The 18,906-nt window shown below is 33.1% G+C and overlaps 1 protein-coding gene across 1 annotated transcript in view; it reads left to right on the top strand.

Annotated features, from left to right (window-relative positions):
* Positions 1-18,906, top strand: part of LOC108692163 (thioredoxin domain-containing protein 11) — a 24,367-nt gene that overhangs the window by 1,427 nt on the left and 4,034 nt on the right. Inside the window, exons 3-8 of the mRNA XM_018200320.1 lie at positions 6,181-6,391; positions 6,466-6,696; positions 7,348-7,554; positions 7,626-7,823; positions 8,204-8,637; positions 8,713-9,028. Coding sequence (XP_018055809.1) covers positions 6,181-6,391; positions 6,466-6,696; positions 7,348-7,554; positions 7,626-7,823; positions 8,204-8,637; positions 8,713-9,028 — 1,597 coding nt within the window. The remainder of the gene's footprint in view (positions 1-6,180; positions 6,392-6,465; positions 6,697-7,347; positions 7,555-7,625; positions 7,824-8,203; positions 8,638-8,712; positions 9,029-18,906) is intronic.

Below are 18,906 nucleotides of genomic sequence, written 5' to 3'. Positions count from 1 at the left end.
ATTAAAATTTACTAAAATAATTCTTTTAGGAATCATTCTTGTTCGTTCTTATATATTTTTTCAGTATAAAATATTTTAAAAGTATGAATAATTATTTAGAATAGTCCTCCCCCCCTCCACCTAAAATCTTAATGAAAATATGTGCCTAAAAATTTGATCTGAATTGATACCAAAAAACCAATTTCATAGTGTTTCTTGGTATCTCTGAAGGAGAAAAATATTTGTAATAATGGGAAGTTTGGAAAATTGCTGATAATAAAATATACAAAATATATTGTAATATATGTAAATATATTGTAATATATATAATATTTAAATATTATATACATATGCTCTTTTTTAAATGTATTTTATTATATATATATAAATCATAAACAACTATTTTTTAAATAAAAAACATTAAAGTTTTTTTTTAATTATTTTATCTAGTTCAACAACGAGAACATGATGATTATTGATTTTATTTTGACTCTTCTTTTTGTTTTTAAACTTTTATTTTTTATTTTTATTTTAGATATTTTTATCCATTTCTTTAGTTATTTCAGTATTATTTTTGTGTATTATATTATATTAGGTCTGCGTTACTTGCACTTTTGGCACTCGACATCTTCGCTTTCTCTCTTTTTAATGTAATATGTATCTTATTAGGTGTACAACTTTGCTTCCGCCGTTTTTTTCCGAAATTCGAGGCTTTATTGTAAAAAACTGGTTATACATTTATGATTCAAAATATTGTCCATCGCTGGCCACTACTTTCTCCCATCTTTCGGGTAGCGTACGAATCCCGAAAAAACTGGTCATCTTTTGAGGCTATCCACGAATCGATCCAATTTTTTACTTCTTCATCAGACCGGAAGTGCTGGTCAGCCAGGCCGTGTGCCATTGATCGAAACAAGTGATAGTCAGAGGGAGCAACGTCTGGCGGGTGGGGTAGAACTTCCCATTTCAACGTTTCCAAGTATGTCTTGACCACTTTCGGCAACATGGGGTCGAGCATTGTCATGCTGCAAAATCACTTTATCGTGTCTCTCGTTATATTGCGGCCGTTTGTCTTTCAATGCTCGGCTCAAACCCATCAATTGCGTTCGATACCGATCGCCTGTGATTGTTTCAGTCGGTTTTAACAGTTCGTAATACACTACGCCGAGCTGGTCCCACCAAAAACAGAGCATGGAGCCGTGGAGCCGTGAATATTTGGTTTGGCCGTCGACGTGGAAGCATGGCCGAGAACTTCCCATGATTTTCTGCGCTTGGGATTATCGTAATGAACCCATTTTTCGTCCCCAGTCACAATACGAAATTCCTTCCGTCTTTGCCTTTCAAGCTGTTCACTAGCAAACAAACGCCGTTCAACATCTCTCGGCTTCAATTCATACGGCACTCAATTTCCTTGCTTCTGAATCATTCCCATGGCTTTGAGGCGTTTTGAAATGGCTTGTTGAGTCACTTCCAATGATCGTGCCAATTCTTCTTGATTTTGACACGAGTCTTGCTCAAGTAATGCCTCCAATTCTGCATCTTCGAAAACCTCTCTTCCACCGCTATGCCGGTCTTCGACGTCAAAATCACCATTCTTGAAGCGTTGAAACCATTCGACACGTTCTTTCACTAATAGCGGCCTCACCATAAGTATTTGAGAGCATTCGATGAGTCTCAGCCGCAGATTTCTTCATATTGAAGCAAAAAATTAAAACCTCCCGCAAATGACGAGAATTTGGCTCGTAAACTGACATTTTCAATCGAGAATAACTTTATGATGCAGACACAAATCGACTAATGTTTCTATGGGGTTATGTTGACAGATGCCCAAGTTTATTGTATGACGTCTACGATGTATTTATTTCGACCACCACTTACTGCTAAAGCCATCTATAGGAAAACGGCGGAAGCAAAGTTGTACACCTAATATTTTAAGTTAAGGACAAATATTTGGGGATTTCATGCAACGCCAACAGACTTATTTATAATATTATTATTTATGCTATATAGTATTATTATATATAGTATTATATAATATATAATATTATTATAATATTCTTGAGGCACGGGTTTTTTCCGTGTCCAGATCCATTCTTGGAATACCAATGTTTCGTGACCTCACAGTCCACTTCATCAAGCTGAGGAGCAGCCTGATTCTGAGCTGTTCCTTCAGGTCGTTCCTTTTTATATTATTACTTGTTATTGGTCAGTCTTTAATAACCAAGAGAATAGTTTTTCATGTTTTATTTATGTTGTAGCCATTATTTCTATTTAGATTGTTAGGGTGTTTTTGTTCCTCTTTATACTTTCTTGGAAAGTATTGTATGATGTAATGTTGTCTATTATAATCGTTTTGTCAAACAGTATTTGATGTCCTGTTTCGATGTAGTGTTCTGATAATGTTGATTGTGTGTCGTGTTTTAGCCTGATGATCACGTTGATGTTCCGTAGATTGACTATTCTCCCAGTTTCTCCAATGTATACTTGCCAGGAAGTATACAAGGTATTTTGTATACTTCTGCGGAGCTGAGTGGAGGTCTTTGATCTTTAGGATTTCTAAGATTTGTCTTATCTTTTTGGTTTAAAGATAATTCGGATATTGTGTTTGTTTAATATCCTGCAATCCGATCTGTTGTTTTTTTGACATATGAGAGAATGGATAGAATCCTTCCGTCTGGTAGTGTGTTAGAAACCGTTGTATTGTTTGCATGTTTATTGATTGTTTTGATTATTTTTTTTGTCGCGTCCGTTTTTCTGTAAGGCTAGTTTTAAGTGATTGAGTTCTGTTTGTAGGTATTCTTTGTCAGAGGTGAAAACTCTATATAGAAGTGAGTTGATTGCAGACTATTTTTGTGCTGAGTTGTGATACGACTCGACATGTAAATTAATTGGCTAAGTATGCTATATAGAGGTTGCACAAAAACTGAAACGCGCTATATCTCCGAACTCTTTAAGATACAAACGAAAATAAAAGAGGTAGAAACGGGTTCAAACGATTCTCTTTTGAATGGCATAAATGAAAGAAAAAAATCTTAAAGTTGCGCGCTGGCCATTTTTTATTTTTTACTTATTTTTTAACTGTTTGAGGTACAAACGAAATAATGATCGATACAAACAGATACAAACGAAGTACAAACGTGCTATGGTATCCATTTTTATTTTTGAATAAAGTTGGGCGCCAGCTTCATACCGGTATGATCTAGACGGACCCAATCTGAAAAAAGTGCGCTCTGATTGGTCGATGGAGAAGGATGAGGGCAAAGATTAATTAAACGGTATGATCTGATTGACTCACTTCATGTCTACTATATAAGTCTTTCTATAGAATAGTTCTTTCGAATAAACATTTCTTTTTATATTTTATATTTTAAAAAAGTACTTCCTGTGGAAAAATGTTGCTGAAATTATTCTACGTTTTGAAACACTTTTCAATAATATTTCAGACATTTTAAAAAAGTTTTAGTTTAATTTCAGCGATTTTTAGCTGAAAAATTCATTTTCGACAAAATTTCAGCAAAATTTTTAGACAAATTTCAGCAAGAATTTCAAAGAAATTTCAGAAAATTTCAGAGAAATTTCAGTTGAATTTCAGTAATTTTTCAGTATGTTAGCTGAAAAATTCACTTTCAGTGAAGTTTCAGCAAATTTTCAGCAATTTCGCTGAAATGTTCCAAAACATAGAATAATTTCAGCGAAACTTTTTCAGCAGGGACACGATTGAACATGATAGCATGCAGCATAAGATTTGGCGGATTTATATTTACAATGAAAAAAATTTTTCTAAAATAATTATATGATCAAATGGTCATTGCGTTTCAATCAGAAATAGACTGAATAAACAGAAATAGATAAGGAACTGCCCAAGATTATAACTATTACACATAAAATATAGAAATACACAGCATTGCTCACAAGTTTCAGAAAACACTTCTTGCAGCGTCGTTGTGTTCCAGCGAATATGATGGAATTTCGACAAAGGTATAAGAAAAATCTGAAGTCCAAAGATAGTATTCCATAATTATGAAAATACGTTGTCCTGCTCTGTACTTATCGATGTGGAAGATGACCCAATGTTGACTGGGTCGATCGTGATCATCTGTATTAGCAATAATGGTAGTCAACCTTATCTACACTCTCGGCAGTCTGTCGGCAGGATAACTCCTAGTCAGACAAGATAAACCTCTATTTAGACACTGAGATGATGTAATGCGTTTAAAATTTTCAAAGAATTCATTTCTCGTTGTCCGAGAACATGAGAGGAGAAAATGTTTGAAAAATTCATTTTACCTCTTTTACTAACGTGAGCGTAGAGCTCTTAAAAATACTCTACGATTGTGTGACGTTAGTTAGGTTTATCTTTATCAGTCATTAATTCGTTCATTTATTCGATGATGTAACATCTCAAGACAGGGCAGGACCTATCTCTCAGAGATTTCCATAATGGATTTTTTTCCGGAATTAAATTGTTAATCTAATGTCCAATCTCATCCTAAGAGATCCTAATATATACATATATTCGATATATGGGATCTACAGTTTAACGCCGGATCCGAACGGCGCTGATGATTAAAAAAAAATCTCAATCATCAGATGGAACCATTTGCGGCTCTTTAAAAAGAAGCGAAAAGTCGCTTACATGGACGCAGATGGGATTGAACCCGGATGTACAAATCGCGAGTCAATCGCAACGAGCGCAAGTCACTCGATCACGCCTCATTTTTATCAATTAATAGGTCAAATTTTGAAGGATCTTCTTTCTCCTTGTCTGTCCCTTGTTTCTTCTCACTTTATATGAAACTATGTCTTCCTCAAAACCATTCCTTCAATCTGAAACATTTTTTTTGTCAATAATTTTGAAGAAAATTAACTAGATTGGTTAAAATGGGATATTCTGTATACAACGAGAGAAATCTCTGTTAGGCTACATTCTAATAGCACCATTCACATCGCCTGATGCCTAATAATTTTCTAATGTGTATGTATACATAAGGGTATCCCAGAATGACCAAATATTTTGTGCGCAAGTAGAGCAGATTAAACTGAATCGAAAAGTCCTCTACCATTTTACAATTTTCCCAATTACACAAAAGTTAAACAAGATGTTAATTACTAAAAATTGCCGAATTTTGGTCTTCAATAATTTTTTATTCAAATACTATCAATTTTACAGAAAAACAGCAAGAGACAAAAATTATTTATTTTCTTTTCATAGAATCTCTAGCTCTAAGAATTTTTTACTTTTTTATCAACTTTTTAGTACTGCATTTTCTTATATTGGCAACTATTTTTATCAACTATACTATTTTTATCAATTTTTATGAAAAAATGCGATATTAAAAAATTTTGAAAAAAATTTTCAGAACTCTATGAAAAAAAAAAAAAAAAAATTTTGTCTGTTGCTGTTGCTAAATTTTTGTTGACTATTGCGAAAATAGCAAAATGTTAAAGGACTTTTCGATTCAGTTTAGTCCGCTCTATCTGCGCATGAAATATTTGGAGATCATTCTGGAATATATATACAGAGTGTTTCAGAATTCGCGTTCAAACAGTACTTTTTAAATAAGAACAATTTTAAGTTCACGAATGAGTGCTCTATATTACATATGGATCAAGAGCGGTGTACACATATTCTAAATATCACAATTATTCATAAATTGTCTATTTATTTTATTTTCAGTCGTTTCTTCAGCGATATCAATTAGAAAACATCTCTTCTTAAATAAGTTGTATTCAATGATATTTATATATCATGCATAGTTTTTATAAAATCTTTAACAAAATAATAAAATAATAATGTACATGCTCCTACATCAGCACCGGACCGCGTCGTGTATATTTGCCGCTCCTAATTCACGCATAATGTAGAGCGTTCATTCGTTAACTTAAAATTGCTCTCATTTAAAAAATACTGTTTGAAACGCAATTTTGCCAGAGGAAAAAGTTGCTTCTTTTAGCACATACAATCACATGCTGTATTACAATACATGCAATCCACGAATTCTGAAACACTCTGTATATGTATTACGCCTTGCATATATATAAACTATAATGAAAATTTATATTAAATTGGCCAATTTGACGTGGGCAATTGGATCTTTCTTTTTACGTACACATACACACGCGATTATAATAACTATAATATATAGATTTTATTCTCAATTGTCACTATACGTATACATGTTGATACCATGGATTTTGCAGACCACCCAAACTTTCCAAACCTCCTATAGCGAAACCTTTTTTTGATCAAAACTCGGTGATACTGGACTTTTATAAAGGTCATCTAGATGCAATGATCGAGAGGCTAACGCAAGCAGATTTTAGCTTTATTATGTATTACGCACCTTGGGATGCAGAAAGTCAGGCTCTTCGGCACGAATTTGAAAGTGTTGCTCGATTTTATCATCCACAGGTACAAAATTGTGATTCAGTATCCTACGTTTCTCCTTATATGTTTATAAGTATTTGAGCATTGTGTGTTCTTAGATATTTTTTGCAGCCATTAATTGTTGGCATCCTGATTCAGAGTGCAGAGCGCAATATAATAAAATCCATGGTTATCCAGTGTTAATGTTGTATCCATCCAGAGATTCTGGTATTAATTATAGAGGAATTCGTACGGCACCATATATGATTCGTTTTCTGGATGCATTTATGAATCCTATTATTAGAATAACACATAAAGAACAATTAATGGAATTGTTGGTTGCTTATGATGTAAGTATTTAAAAAAATAATTAAGTTTATTTTTCAACTATTAATTAATAAGAACTTTTTTTTTATTTGAAAAAGGGAATAAATAAATAAAGGGAATAAATATTTTGGTTTTATTTTCAGAGCTCTTTAGTGTTAACGATATTCAAAGTGAAACTTTTTTAAATATAAAATTATTTACATTTTTATATAACATGCTTATTAGCATTAAATTATTAAAATCTTAAGGTGCTTTGAGCATTAATATTACTAAATAACTAAATTGAATTGTGATATTACTATTTCAGCTTTGACTTAGGATTGTATTTCAAGACCGATAAATTATCGATGATACACAATTAGCTTGAACTGAAAATTGTATAAATTTACAAGATATATTATTAGACATGAAGAACTGCCTTAACTATTAACTTAAAATATTAATTTAAACATGACATTTTTCACTTTCGTGTGTTTTTTTTATCTTAATTTCCGCATAAGATGAATTGAAAAATTTAATATACGCTTATTTTAGTAATTAAGATACAATGAACCTAGTGGATGGATTTCCTTGGTTTTTTTTCCAAATCGTTTATTCATAATTTTCTTATTTATATTTTAATAATTATGTGAATATATTAATAATAAATTAATATTTACTCTGATAACTTGCAGGCAGTAATTGTTGGATATTTTAATTTTACACGATTGGATAAAACTCCTGGTTATAGAGAATTTTATAAGGCCGCGATACGATCGTTAGAAAGAGATCCTAATAGAGAATTAGTATTTGCTATAGTGACTAGTGCATTATGCAGCAAATTACATTACGGAGTCCACAAATTTCCATCAGCAAGCTTGCTCATGTGGAATGAATCTTTAGTAAGTGCGTAGCACGCAAATCTTTTTACTCTTTATCATACATTATTAACACCAGGTTTAAAAACATTTAGAGTTATCCGGAAGGCAATGAGTGGACTTCCGAGAACATCCTAAATTGGATCAGCAATTCTATTCATCAACCATCTCTCTGGTTGCAACCTCCCGGAATTAAAGCGCTCACTCTCGCGCCCTATCTTCGCGAAGGACCAGTTTTATTTCTCTTTACACCACGAAATCCACTTCATATGGAAAATTATATTTACAATTTGGTGCGTTATTATAACATTATCTTTTTTCTGATTTTTTAATAAGATTTCACAAATATTTCTTAATCTTAATAAAAAAATCTTAATAAATCTTAATAAATCTTAATAAATAAATAAAAAATCTTAATAAAAAAAGACCATTTATGTGTTTTTTAAATATGATTTTTAAATATTTATAAGATTTAATAAAATTTTTTTTTATACAAAACGTATAAAAATATGAATTTTTTAAAAATAATTTTTATACTGTGATTATAATTTTCATACATCAAGTTAAAGGTTTTATTATTTGATGTATATGAAAATACAATAAATTCTCTTACATAATACATATTTATAGCAAATAATAGTATGATTTACATCAAAATATTCTTGCTTTTTAGATAAGAGAGATTGGTTTACAATATTATAACTGTGCAGATAGTATGTTAGTGAAGGATATAATCGCACGTTTAGAAGCAAAACGACGTACGGCAGTAATTCGACATTTTTCTAGAAATCAAGAATGCGCTGATCTAAAGAAAAACAAAATCTATACTAAGCAAATAAAGGAATCAGTTGCTAGCATATCAATTCAGAAATGGATCAATAATAGTTGTTGTGCGAATGTGGCAATGAATAAATGTCTCTTGTGCAAAACAAAAGTGATGAACCCTTTAGAAAAAGAAATCTGTACAGTTATTTCTAAAAAATTTGATGTCTGCAAAGAGACCGATGTATTTATGACTTCTGCTATGATTAGACAACATGAAAAACAGATATATAATTATAATAAAAATTATGTGTCAATAAAATTACAAGAGTCAACATTAAAAAGGTAATATATATTTATTCATAAATACAGATATACGTCATTTCAAAGCAACTTTTTTTAAAAAAAGAACATTTTAAGGCTGCATGCAGGTATAGAATATAAATCATTATTGAAAGAAGATAATGATTCGCGATCTGCAAACATGGTGAGAAGAGATTTTTTAAAAGGTGATTGCAGAAGATGGTTGGCTGGGAATGATTATCATCCATCATTATTCCCACGAGATTCTCCAAGGCAATTTAACTTCAGTTTAAAAGAATCAGTCTGCAAAACCAACAAGACATTAGCATTAATAGCTATCGACAGTTTGCATTATTTCCATTTTGCAGACCATCTTGGGATTGATATTTCAAAACGGAAAAATAAAACCACTGTTGTCATCATGGATGCTGCAGTAAGTTTTGATAAGATCAAGATTCGAAAAATTTGTAAAAGTAATTAGTTACAGAGATACAGTTTTTTTCAAAAAATAATTAAAAAGGTATAGCAAAGTAAAGGTCTTAAAAAAAGGCTTTTTATATCAATTTTTTATTAACTATAAATTTTAGTAAAAATATGAATATCAATTGAGCATACTTTGAAGACATTTTAAGAATTTTTATATGTCAAAATATATAACGATCTTGCATAGCATTATAAATTTCTATGTTCAAAAAACATGATTCATCGGTGGCGTAGAGAACTCAAGTTGTAATTATCTGAAATAAAACTTTTTTTTTAAATTTCAAATCTATATAAGTGTAGTTTCAGTTAATCGTAGCAATTTTTTTAAATAATTTTTTTTTACAAAATGACAGCGGTTTAAAAAAATTTTAATTTCATTACATTTTGAACTTCTTAATCATCTTGTCCTTCGAAAACTAATTATTAAAAAAAAAATCCCCACGCTTAATTGAAACTATTCAATTTTGTGAAGCTATTGTGCAAAGCTGAGACCGATCGGTCGAAAATTGTTCGAGTTAGACGCCGCCAGTTGAAAAAAAAATAGTTTTGAGAAAAACACACGTTTAAAGTTTCATTATTACACATTCAGCATTGTGCATTCTCTAAAATTTGCATAATTGAAAAATACTGCAAATTTTATAAAAATCTTTCAGGAGCATATTTTTAAGAAATCTTTCGAAAAGAAATTCGATTTTTTTTAAATTTTACTTTGTTATACCCCCTTAATTATCATTACACGTTACTTTTTCGATAACGTTAATTATAGTTATTTAAAAAGAATAATGGTATAACTTACTTTTCAATAATTTTTCGTTAATTTTTTGTATTCTATCTTATTATATCTACATTACTACTTTAAATATCAGAATTTTAAATATTTTTAGCATTGAATTATTTTACGTATATTAAACATTCGGTTATAGATTATATTAATAATAAATTCGGTTATTATATGTTATATTTATAATAAAGTAATACATATTTTTGGATCAAAATTATGGGATCAATATTAAGATATCCCATATGAAAGAATTTCTAAAATTCTAAGGTTTAATTCTTAATATAGATATTTATACAGAGTGTGATGATTATTAAAGATAAAAATATATTCCAATTACAAGAAATAACTACTGATTGTTCATATTGAGCACTTTTGTCTATATGTTGACGAATAAGTTTGGACAAATAAGTTTCCGCCGTTTGCAAAAGACGGCGCCACTAATAAACTATAGTTAAAATTGTTTGATGTAAAACGACATATCGTGAAGATTGAACATCTGGCAACACCATAACCTTGAAATATTAGCGATTTTGTATCAGCATCATATTTTTTTTTTGTACGAAAATATCGAGTTTTAAGCCGAATAAGCGTCATTTGCGAGAACTTTTGATTTACTTCTTTAATTTGAAGAAATCTGCAGCTGAGGCTCATAAATTGCTTGTAGAAGCATGTAGTGATGCTGCCTTAAGTGAGAGAAGTTGTCGTGAGTGATTTCAAAAGTTAAGAACGGTGAATTTGACGTCGAAGACAAAGAACGTAGCGGAAGGCCGAAAGTGTACGAAGATGCGGAATTGGAAGCATTATTGGATAAAGATTCGTGTTAAACGCAAAAAGAACTTGCACTTACATTAGGAGTGACTCAAAAAACAATTTGAAATCATTGGGAATAATTCAAAAGCAAGGGAATTGGGTTCCATATGAACTGAAGTCGAGAAACGTTGAACGCCGATTTTTCACATGTGAAATGCTGCTTGCCAGGCATAAACGAAAGGGTTGCATCGTATAGTCACTGGTGATGAAAAATGGATCCACTACGATAATCCAAAGAAGAGGAAATCATGAGGATCACCTGGCCATGCTTCAATATCGACAGCCAAGCCGAATATTCATGGAAAAAAATTCATGTTGTGTATTTGGTGGGATCAGCTTGGTGTTGTGTATTATGAGTTGCTCAAACCGAACGAGACCATTACTGGGGCTTTCTACCGAACACAATTGATGAGATTGAGCCGAGCACTTAAGGAAAAACGCGCCCACTACTACTCCAGGCATGACAAAATTATTCTTCTGCATGATAATGCTTGCAAACCACATGTTGCGGCGCCGGTCAAAACCTACTTAGAAACACTCAAATGGAAAGTTCTACCCCACCCGCCGTACTCTCCAGACTACTACTTGTTCCGATCGATAATGCATGGCCTGTCTGAGCAGCACTTCACATCATATGAAGATACTAAAAATTGTATCGATGATTGGATAGCCTCAAAAGATGAAGCGTTCTTCCGACGCGGTATCCATATGGTACCAGAAAGATGGGAAAAAGTAGTGGCTAGTAATGGCCATTACTTTGAATAAAACATTATGTACCGTTCTTTCACAATAAATTCTTAATTTTTGATAAAAAACGGCGGAAATTTATTTGTACTCCCAATAATTTTAAAAGTAACTATTAAATTGGAAACTATTAGATGGAAAAAGTTCGTGGCGTTTTTCCCGTTAGATGGCATTAAAAAAACGCTACGAACTTTTTCCCGCACTTAATATTACTAGTTTCCAAAAATATAAAAATTAAGTTACAGTTAAAATCGATGTGAACCTGGCGGGTACTTCAACTTTATCAAAAATAAAAATTAATACTGCAGGCCGTTTGTACTTCGTTTGTACTTATTTGTATCGATCATTATTTCGTTTATACCTCAAACAATTAAACAAAACGTGAAAAATAAAAAATGGCTAGCGCGCAACTTTAAAATTTTTTAATTTCATTTATGCCATTTGAGAGAGAATCGTTTGTACCCGTTTGTATCTCTCCTACTTTCGTTTGTATTTCAAAGAGTTCGGAGATACAGCGCGTTTCAATTTTTGCGCGACTCCTATATAGTGAACTTAGCCAATTTTTAAGATATCGAAATGGGACCAACGATATTCAAAAGAGAATTTGTACCCGTTTATATCTCTCCTACTTTCGTTTGTACTTCAAAGAGTTCGGAGATACAGCGTTTCAATTTTTGCGCGACTCCTATATAGTGAACTTAGCCAATTTTTAAGATATCGAAATGGGACCAACGATATTCAAAAGAGAATTTGTACCCGTTTATACCTCTCTTACTTTCGTTTGTACCTCAAAGGGTTCGAAGATACAACGATTTTAAAATTTCGGAAAAATGCGCCAGGAACGGCGAAAGGCTTACAGTATTAATTTTTTTTAATAAAGTTGAGCGCTAGGTTCACGGTCAATTAAAAACTATAAAAAGTTATTGAAAAAGGTAACTCTAACTGTAACCTTGTTAGAAACAAGTTACAAGTTCTTCAATTCTTCCCAGTAATAGAAAAAGTATGTATAGGGTCTTTCAATAGGGACGCTCGAAATTTGTTAGATCATAGTAGCCATATTGTTAAAGTGACATCAAATTTGTTGTAAATTGTTTAGTAGTGTATGGCAAATCACTATGGAAGGTCATAGTGTTGAGCAACGTGTGCAAATCATAAAATTTTATTATCAAAATCAGTGCTCCGTTCGAGAAACGTTCCGCGTATTATGTGATTTTTATCCTCGCCACAACCGTCCTGCCGAGTCGACTATTCGATGTGTGGTAGTCAAATTCGAGTCAACCGGTAATTCGATAAATAATCAGCCAACACCAGTACGTCGCCGAAAGACGCAAGGTCTGCTGAAAACATCGCTGCTGTGCGTGAAAGTGTACGGGAAAATCCAAGACGGTCAATTTCTTGTCGTTCACAAGAACTTAACCTTTCTGCGACTTCAACTTGGCGAATTTTGCGTCGGAACTTGGGTCTGCACCCCTATAAAATTCAACTGACCCAGGAACTTAAGGTAAACGACCATAGACAACGCCGTGTGTTCGCTGATTGGAGCAGTTGGAAGTTAACCCAAATTTCGCCAAACAAATCATCTTTAGCGATAAGGTTCATTTTTGGATGAATGGATATGTGAACAAAATTGTCGAATTTGGGACGATACCAATTCACGCGAGATACACCAGCTCCAAATGCATCCCGAGAAAGTCTGTTTGGTGCGGATTTTGATCTGGCGAAATCATCGGTCTGTACTTCTTCCAAAACGAAGCGGCATTGTCATAATCGTCAACGGCGAGCGCTACAGATCGATAAGCAACTTCTTGCGGCCTAAAATGGATGATATGGATACCGATAACATGTGGTTCCAACAGGATGATGCTACGTGCCACACCACATGCCACGATGGACATTCTGCACGAGCGATTTGAGAGCATGGTTACCTCGAGCGGCGACGTGAACTGGCCACCGAGATCGTGCGATTTAACGCCTTTAGACTTCTTTCTTTGGAGCTATCTTAAATCGCAAGTCTACCAGATGTATAAGCTTAAATCCGCTGTTTGCTCATAGATGGCATTAGTTAGCGTACAAAGCTACCCTGGGCACACAACACACTTTTTTTTATGTGTTTGACATCTGTCAACATTAACCAGTGCATATCATCAGCAATTTCATACAACAACATACATTTTTTCTTTCGTAATCATGTCTAGTTTTTTGCTAAAAAAAAAAGCATATGCGGGAAGCTTTGCTTTTCTGTTTCAATTTGAAGAAATCGGCTGCCGAATCGCATCGAATGCTTGTGGCGGCCTATGGCGACAATGCTTTATCGGAAACAACGTGCAGAGATTGGTTTCGCCGGTTCAGTGACGACAATTTTGACCTGAGTGACAAGAAGCGTAAAAATCAGCCCAGGAAGATTGAGGACTGTCAATTGCAGGCTCTTTTGAACGAGGACGATACCCAATCGCAAAAAATGCTTGCCGAGCAATTGGGTGTTTCTCAAGCAGCCATTTCCATACGGCTACATGCCATGGAGAAGGTTCAAAAGATTGGAAAATGGGTGCCGCATGAACTGAACGATAGGCAGATGGAGCGACGCCAAAACACATGCTAAATTCTGCTTGTCAGACAAAAAAGAAAGTCGTTCCTGTATCGGATTATGAGGCGATGAAAAGTGGATCTATTTTCAGAATCCTAAACGCAAGAAATCTTGGGTTGATCCCGCCTAATCATCAACATCTTCCTCAAGACCAAATTGCTTCGGATGGAAAACGATACTGTGCGTTTGGTGGGATCAGGAGGGTGTCATCTACGAGCTTAAAACCTGGTGAAACTGTTAATGCTCACCGCTACCACCAACAACTGATCAAATTGCACCGTGCTCTGCGTAAAAAAAGGCTGCATTATCGGAAGACATGACAAGCTGATTTTCCTCCACGACAACGCACCATCGCACACGTCAACAATGATGCAAAACTACTTGGAGACACTCAACTGGGAAGTGTTTACCATCCCATTTATTCACCAGACCTGGCACCTTCTGACTATCACCTGTTTTCGTCGATAGGTCACGCGCTCGCTGAGCGGCACTTCGATTCTTACGAAGACATTCGAAAATGGCTTGATGAGTGGTTTGCCTCGAAAGATGAGGAATTTTTTTGGCGTGGTATACAAATTGCCCGAAAGATGGGAAAAATGTATAGTTAGCGAGGGCAAGTACTTTGAATAAATTTGTTTTTGCTTTCTAGGAAAAAAAAATGTTTTTCTGGCTAAAAACAGCGGATTTAAGCTTATACACCTATACGAATAAACCGCAAACAATTGATGCTCTCAAAGTCAACATAACAAGCGCCATCCAGCAAATTCAGCTAGATTTATGCGAGAAAGTCATCGAAAATTGGACCGCCCGAACGTGTCACCAAGCGAAGCCGCGGCGGACATTTGACGTTATATATTCCATACTTAATGCCATAAAATATTCTTTCAAATAAAAAAAATTGAGTGGATATCTCACACATAACTTGTTTTATTTATATTTAAAAATCGAGCGTCCTTATTGAAAGATTCTTTATTTCGATAGATATGATAAAATGAAAAATGCATCTAGATACAAATACAAATACGCAAATTAAAATGTATAGATACTAGTACTCAGATACTTTTAAATTATTTTTATTATAATAAGATAATATGACATATCCAAAATATATATAAAATATATTTGCTAATAGCTGCATTTAACAGACAAAGCAGTTTCCAGCTATTGTAACTATTGTATTCTTCGATATGTCCGATTCTTGCCTTTGGTTCCTAAATGTATAAACTAGTAACATATAAACCAGTAACATATAAACCAGTCATATTGAAGAATTTTACAACAGCTTTGAAACTACTTTCTTTGTTAAACGTATCTAATAACACATTAATGTTGACAGTATGCTCCCCGATGTACGCAGATCTATATGACACCACTAACGACAGTAATCAAATAGAGGCAGATTTTATATTCAAGATCGTCTTAAGTATGGTCTTAAGAAGTCACGAACCAATCAGAAGGCTGCATTAGCATCTTAAGACATTACTTAAGACGATCTTGAAATAAGACTTGACTATAAATACCGGCCTTAGATATACAAAATATTTATACATATAGGTACGTGGATTTACTAGCTAACACTATTCAACCCTGGTTATATTTTAATAACAGAATTATTAAATAAGTTTATTGTCGTTCAATATTGAATCCTTTGCTATACTATGGACTATGGACAATAATCCATATTTGAAACATCTTTTTTTTGCAATTTTTTTATGTGTTTACATATTTCATTGGTTTGTGTAACATACAATTATTGGATACATTTATGCAGAGTTGGAAAATAACTTGTCCTGTTGGATTGCTTGCATTTTAATAAATTACTAGAAATTCTGCATTCTGTGCAATGCAATTCTAGTAATTTATTAAAACGCAATTTGACAAGAAAAAATATATCGTGTCTCGATTAATTTTTTCTAGATAATAGCAATCTTTTAAGCTAAAGCTCTTTTTTAATGTCCGATTAAGCTAACTAATGGTTAACTCGCAGTAGTATTAATAGTAGTTTAATATATCGTCTTTCTCTCTTAATGCTCGCTTCTACAAATACAGATTAACTATAATCTCGGTTCAACTTTTTATCTTTCTCTCGTTCTAAGAATTAGAAAAAAATGAAGAATAAATTGAACTAAGATTAATCTACATTGGTATTAATGGGCACAAGATGACAAACTCCTTAAAGATGGATGTTAAAAGAAATTCAATATTAAATGTTAATAGATGAACATTTCTTTAATTATTAACAAAACACGTAAACAATATCATATTATTATATTTGTATTATATTTGTAACTAATAGCGTATTCGATTTACTAACTCGACTTCGAGTGGTGGAATAACATTGTGTGCTCAGTTTGCAAGCATCTCTCTCTAAATCTCCGCTGTCTTTATCTATGGATATGTTCAGAATTACGCATGAAGCGCATGAGGTATCGTTTTATTCTTCTTTATTATTTGATGAACAACAAGAATAAATAATGCATGTGCTTTATGCGTAAGGATGCCGTCCCATGTACATGGAATCGGAACAACGGAATGAATTTCTTACTAGAAAATTGAGTTCACTACAATTCTGTTTCGTAAAAAATTTCTCTAAAAATTTCTCTCCCATCTCATGTAGTCGGAACGGAATGGAAACAGAATGGAGACAGAATGTCGCTTCGTAAGCTAATTTGCTTAATCGATATTTCGTTGTTTTAAACGACTGTTTTAAACGACGACGTTGTTTTAAGCGACTAAAGCAGTAATATGCATAATTTGTGCAATTATATTACCTATAACATTACTTTGAATACTCAAAAATACTGAATTATAAGAGATATATTTGTTACCAAAATTCCATTGCGTTCTGCGGCTGCATGGGACGAGTAGAGAAAATTTTTACGGAACGAAATGGCATGTTCAGCTGAGTTGGTTGAATCTAAAGATTGAAACGAATATTCAGAAATTTTTTTTGTCTACAACGATGGGTGAAGAAGTAGTGTTATTACTAATGTTAAAATTATTGCGAAAGTTGGCGTGCTATTCCGATATTTAAGAGTATGCGAAAATTTTATTTCACTTATAACGTTTTATTATAATAGCAGAAATATACAAAAGAAAACGAAAATTCTCGATACAATCAATTACACAAAGAATGAGACGTCTCCAAAGCGTAAGTGACAATTTAGTCCTTGAAATACAAACGATCGATCGTGAGAAGTTTTTCAATTACTTCAGAATGACATCGGAATTAGTTAAAGAATTGCTGGCATTATAGTTGGACTATGTATATAAAACAAGATTATATAAAATAAGAATATGTCGTATTGACAAATAAGAATTATTATTAATTTTTTTCTTCAAGATTATCAAATTCTCACCATCAACATTAGCTGAATACGACATAGTCGACATAGTCTGCAATCGACATTCCGTTGATTCCGGTATCATCTCTATATCGTTCTGCCCATGATTCCGGTAGTTCTGATACAGTAGAAAAACTTCTTACGGAATGCTAGTGAACTCATTTCTAGTAAGAAATCCTCACGTTTCGATTCCGTGTACATAGGACGATAATAACTAACCTAATAACTCGGAATGCACCTTATATATGTCGCGTGAGAGGAAAAGGTTGCCAACTGTGAAACGCTAAAAATCATGAGGCAATATAGTTTGTTTTTACTTTAAAACTGTCTTAAATAAGCTGCTAATACAATCCTCGGATTGACTTATGATTGTACTTAAAATAGTCTTATTATTCGTTTTGTCTCTCAGGAGCTGCTCGGGTTCGCTCCGAATGAACTCAGTGTACTTGAAATGTAGAATTCACACTATGATTATATATATATTCATCATAACAATAAAGATTTCGTATGACGGATGTCGTAGTATAAATCCTACATTTCAAATACATAATATAAATCCTACATTTCAAGTACACTGGGTTCGTTCGGAGCGATTCCAAGCAGCTTCCGAGAGACAAAATGAACAATGCTTCTGTAGAAAGAGAAACATAAAATGTAACCCTACATGTAAACAATCCTACATTGAAATGTAGGATTCATACTACGTACGATATCCGTCATAAGATTTATCCGATATTCGTAACGGTACAACTATAAAGTGTATTCTCTTTCTACAGAAAAAGAAACATAAAGTGTGTTAAACAAGGAAAGATTCAATATCAATTTCACGAAACAAGTCGGTATTCATAATCGATTCTTGCATTTAAGACTATCTTATACAATCTTAAGATGTCATAAGTCAATCCGATGACTGTATTAGACTATATTAGACATCTTAAGACATTATTTAAGACAGTTTTAAAATAGAAACGAACTCTGAACATCGTTTTTAGCGTTACACAGGCAGCCTTTTCCTCTCACGCGACATTCATAGACAGAAACGGAAAGATTTAGAGAGAGAAACGCTTGTAAACTGAACACATCATGTTATCCCTTCCATCATGTTTCGAATCTCTGTTCTATTCTGTTTGGTTGCAAAAGAAAAAACTGTGTAAGAAATGCAGATAAAAAGAACAGACCTTAACTTGGAATCGGGTCGAGTTAGTAATCGAATATGCTATAACTTATGTTGCGATGATTTTGTTAATAAATGTATTTTTTATTATGTCTAAATAATTACACCCATTGGTTACAACATAAATAAACAGTAACGCATTTATCAATTGAAGAAATGATGTAGCACAGTAACGTAGAAAATTCGTAATTCAGAGGTTCAAGTTCGATCTTATTAAGGGAAGTGATTCATTAAAATCAATTCAATAAAATCATAGGCGGCGACTTGTGGGCAGTGTGTATAGTATTCCACACATGAAGAATTCTGAACATTATACTAAAATACTATACACTCCCCACAAAAGTCGTCGCCTATGATGGAGCAAAACCATATATATATATATATATATATA

This window comes from Atta colombica, unplaced genomic scaffold, assembly GCF_001594045.1.
Source record: "Atta colombica isolate Treedump-2 unplaced genomic scaffold, Acol1.0 scaffold63, whole genome shotgun sequence".
Classification (NCBI taxonomy): Eukaryota; Metazoa; Arthropoda; class Insecta; order Hymenoptera; family Formicidae; genus Atta; species Atta colombica.
The sequence above is the reverse complement of the archived record's forward strand: the minus strand, read 5'-3'. Positions and strand labels throughout refer to the sequence as shown.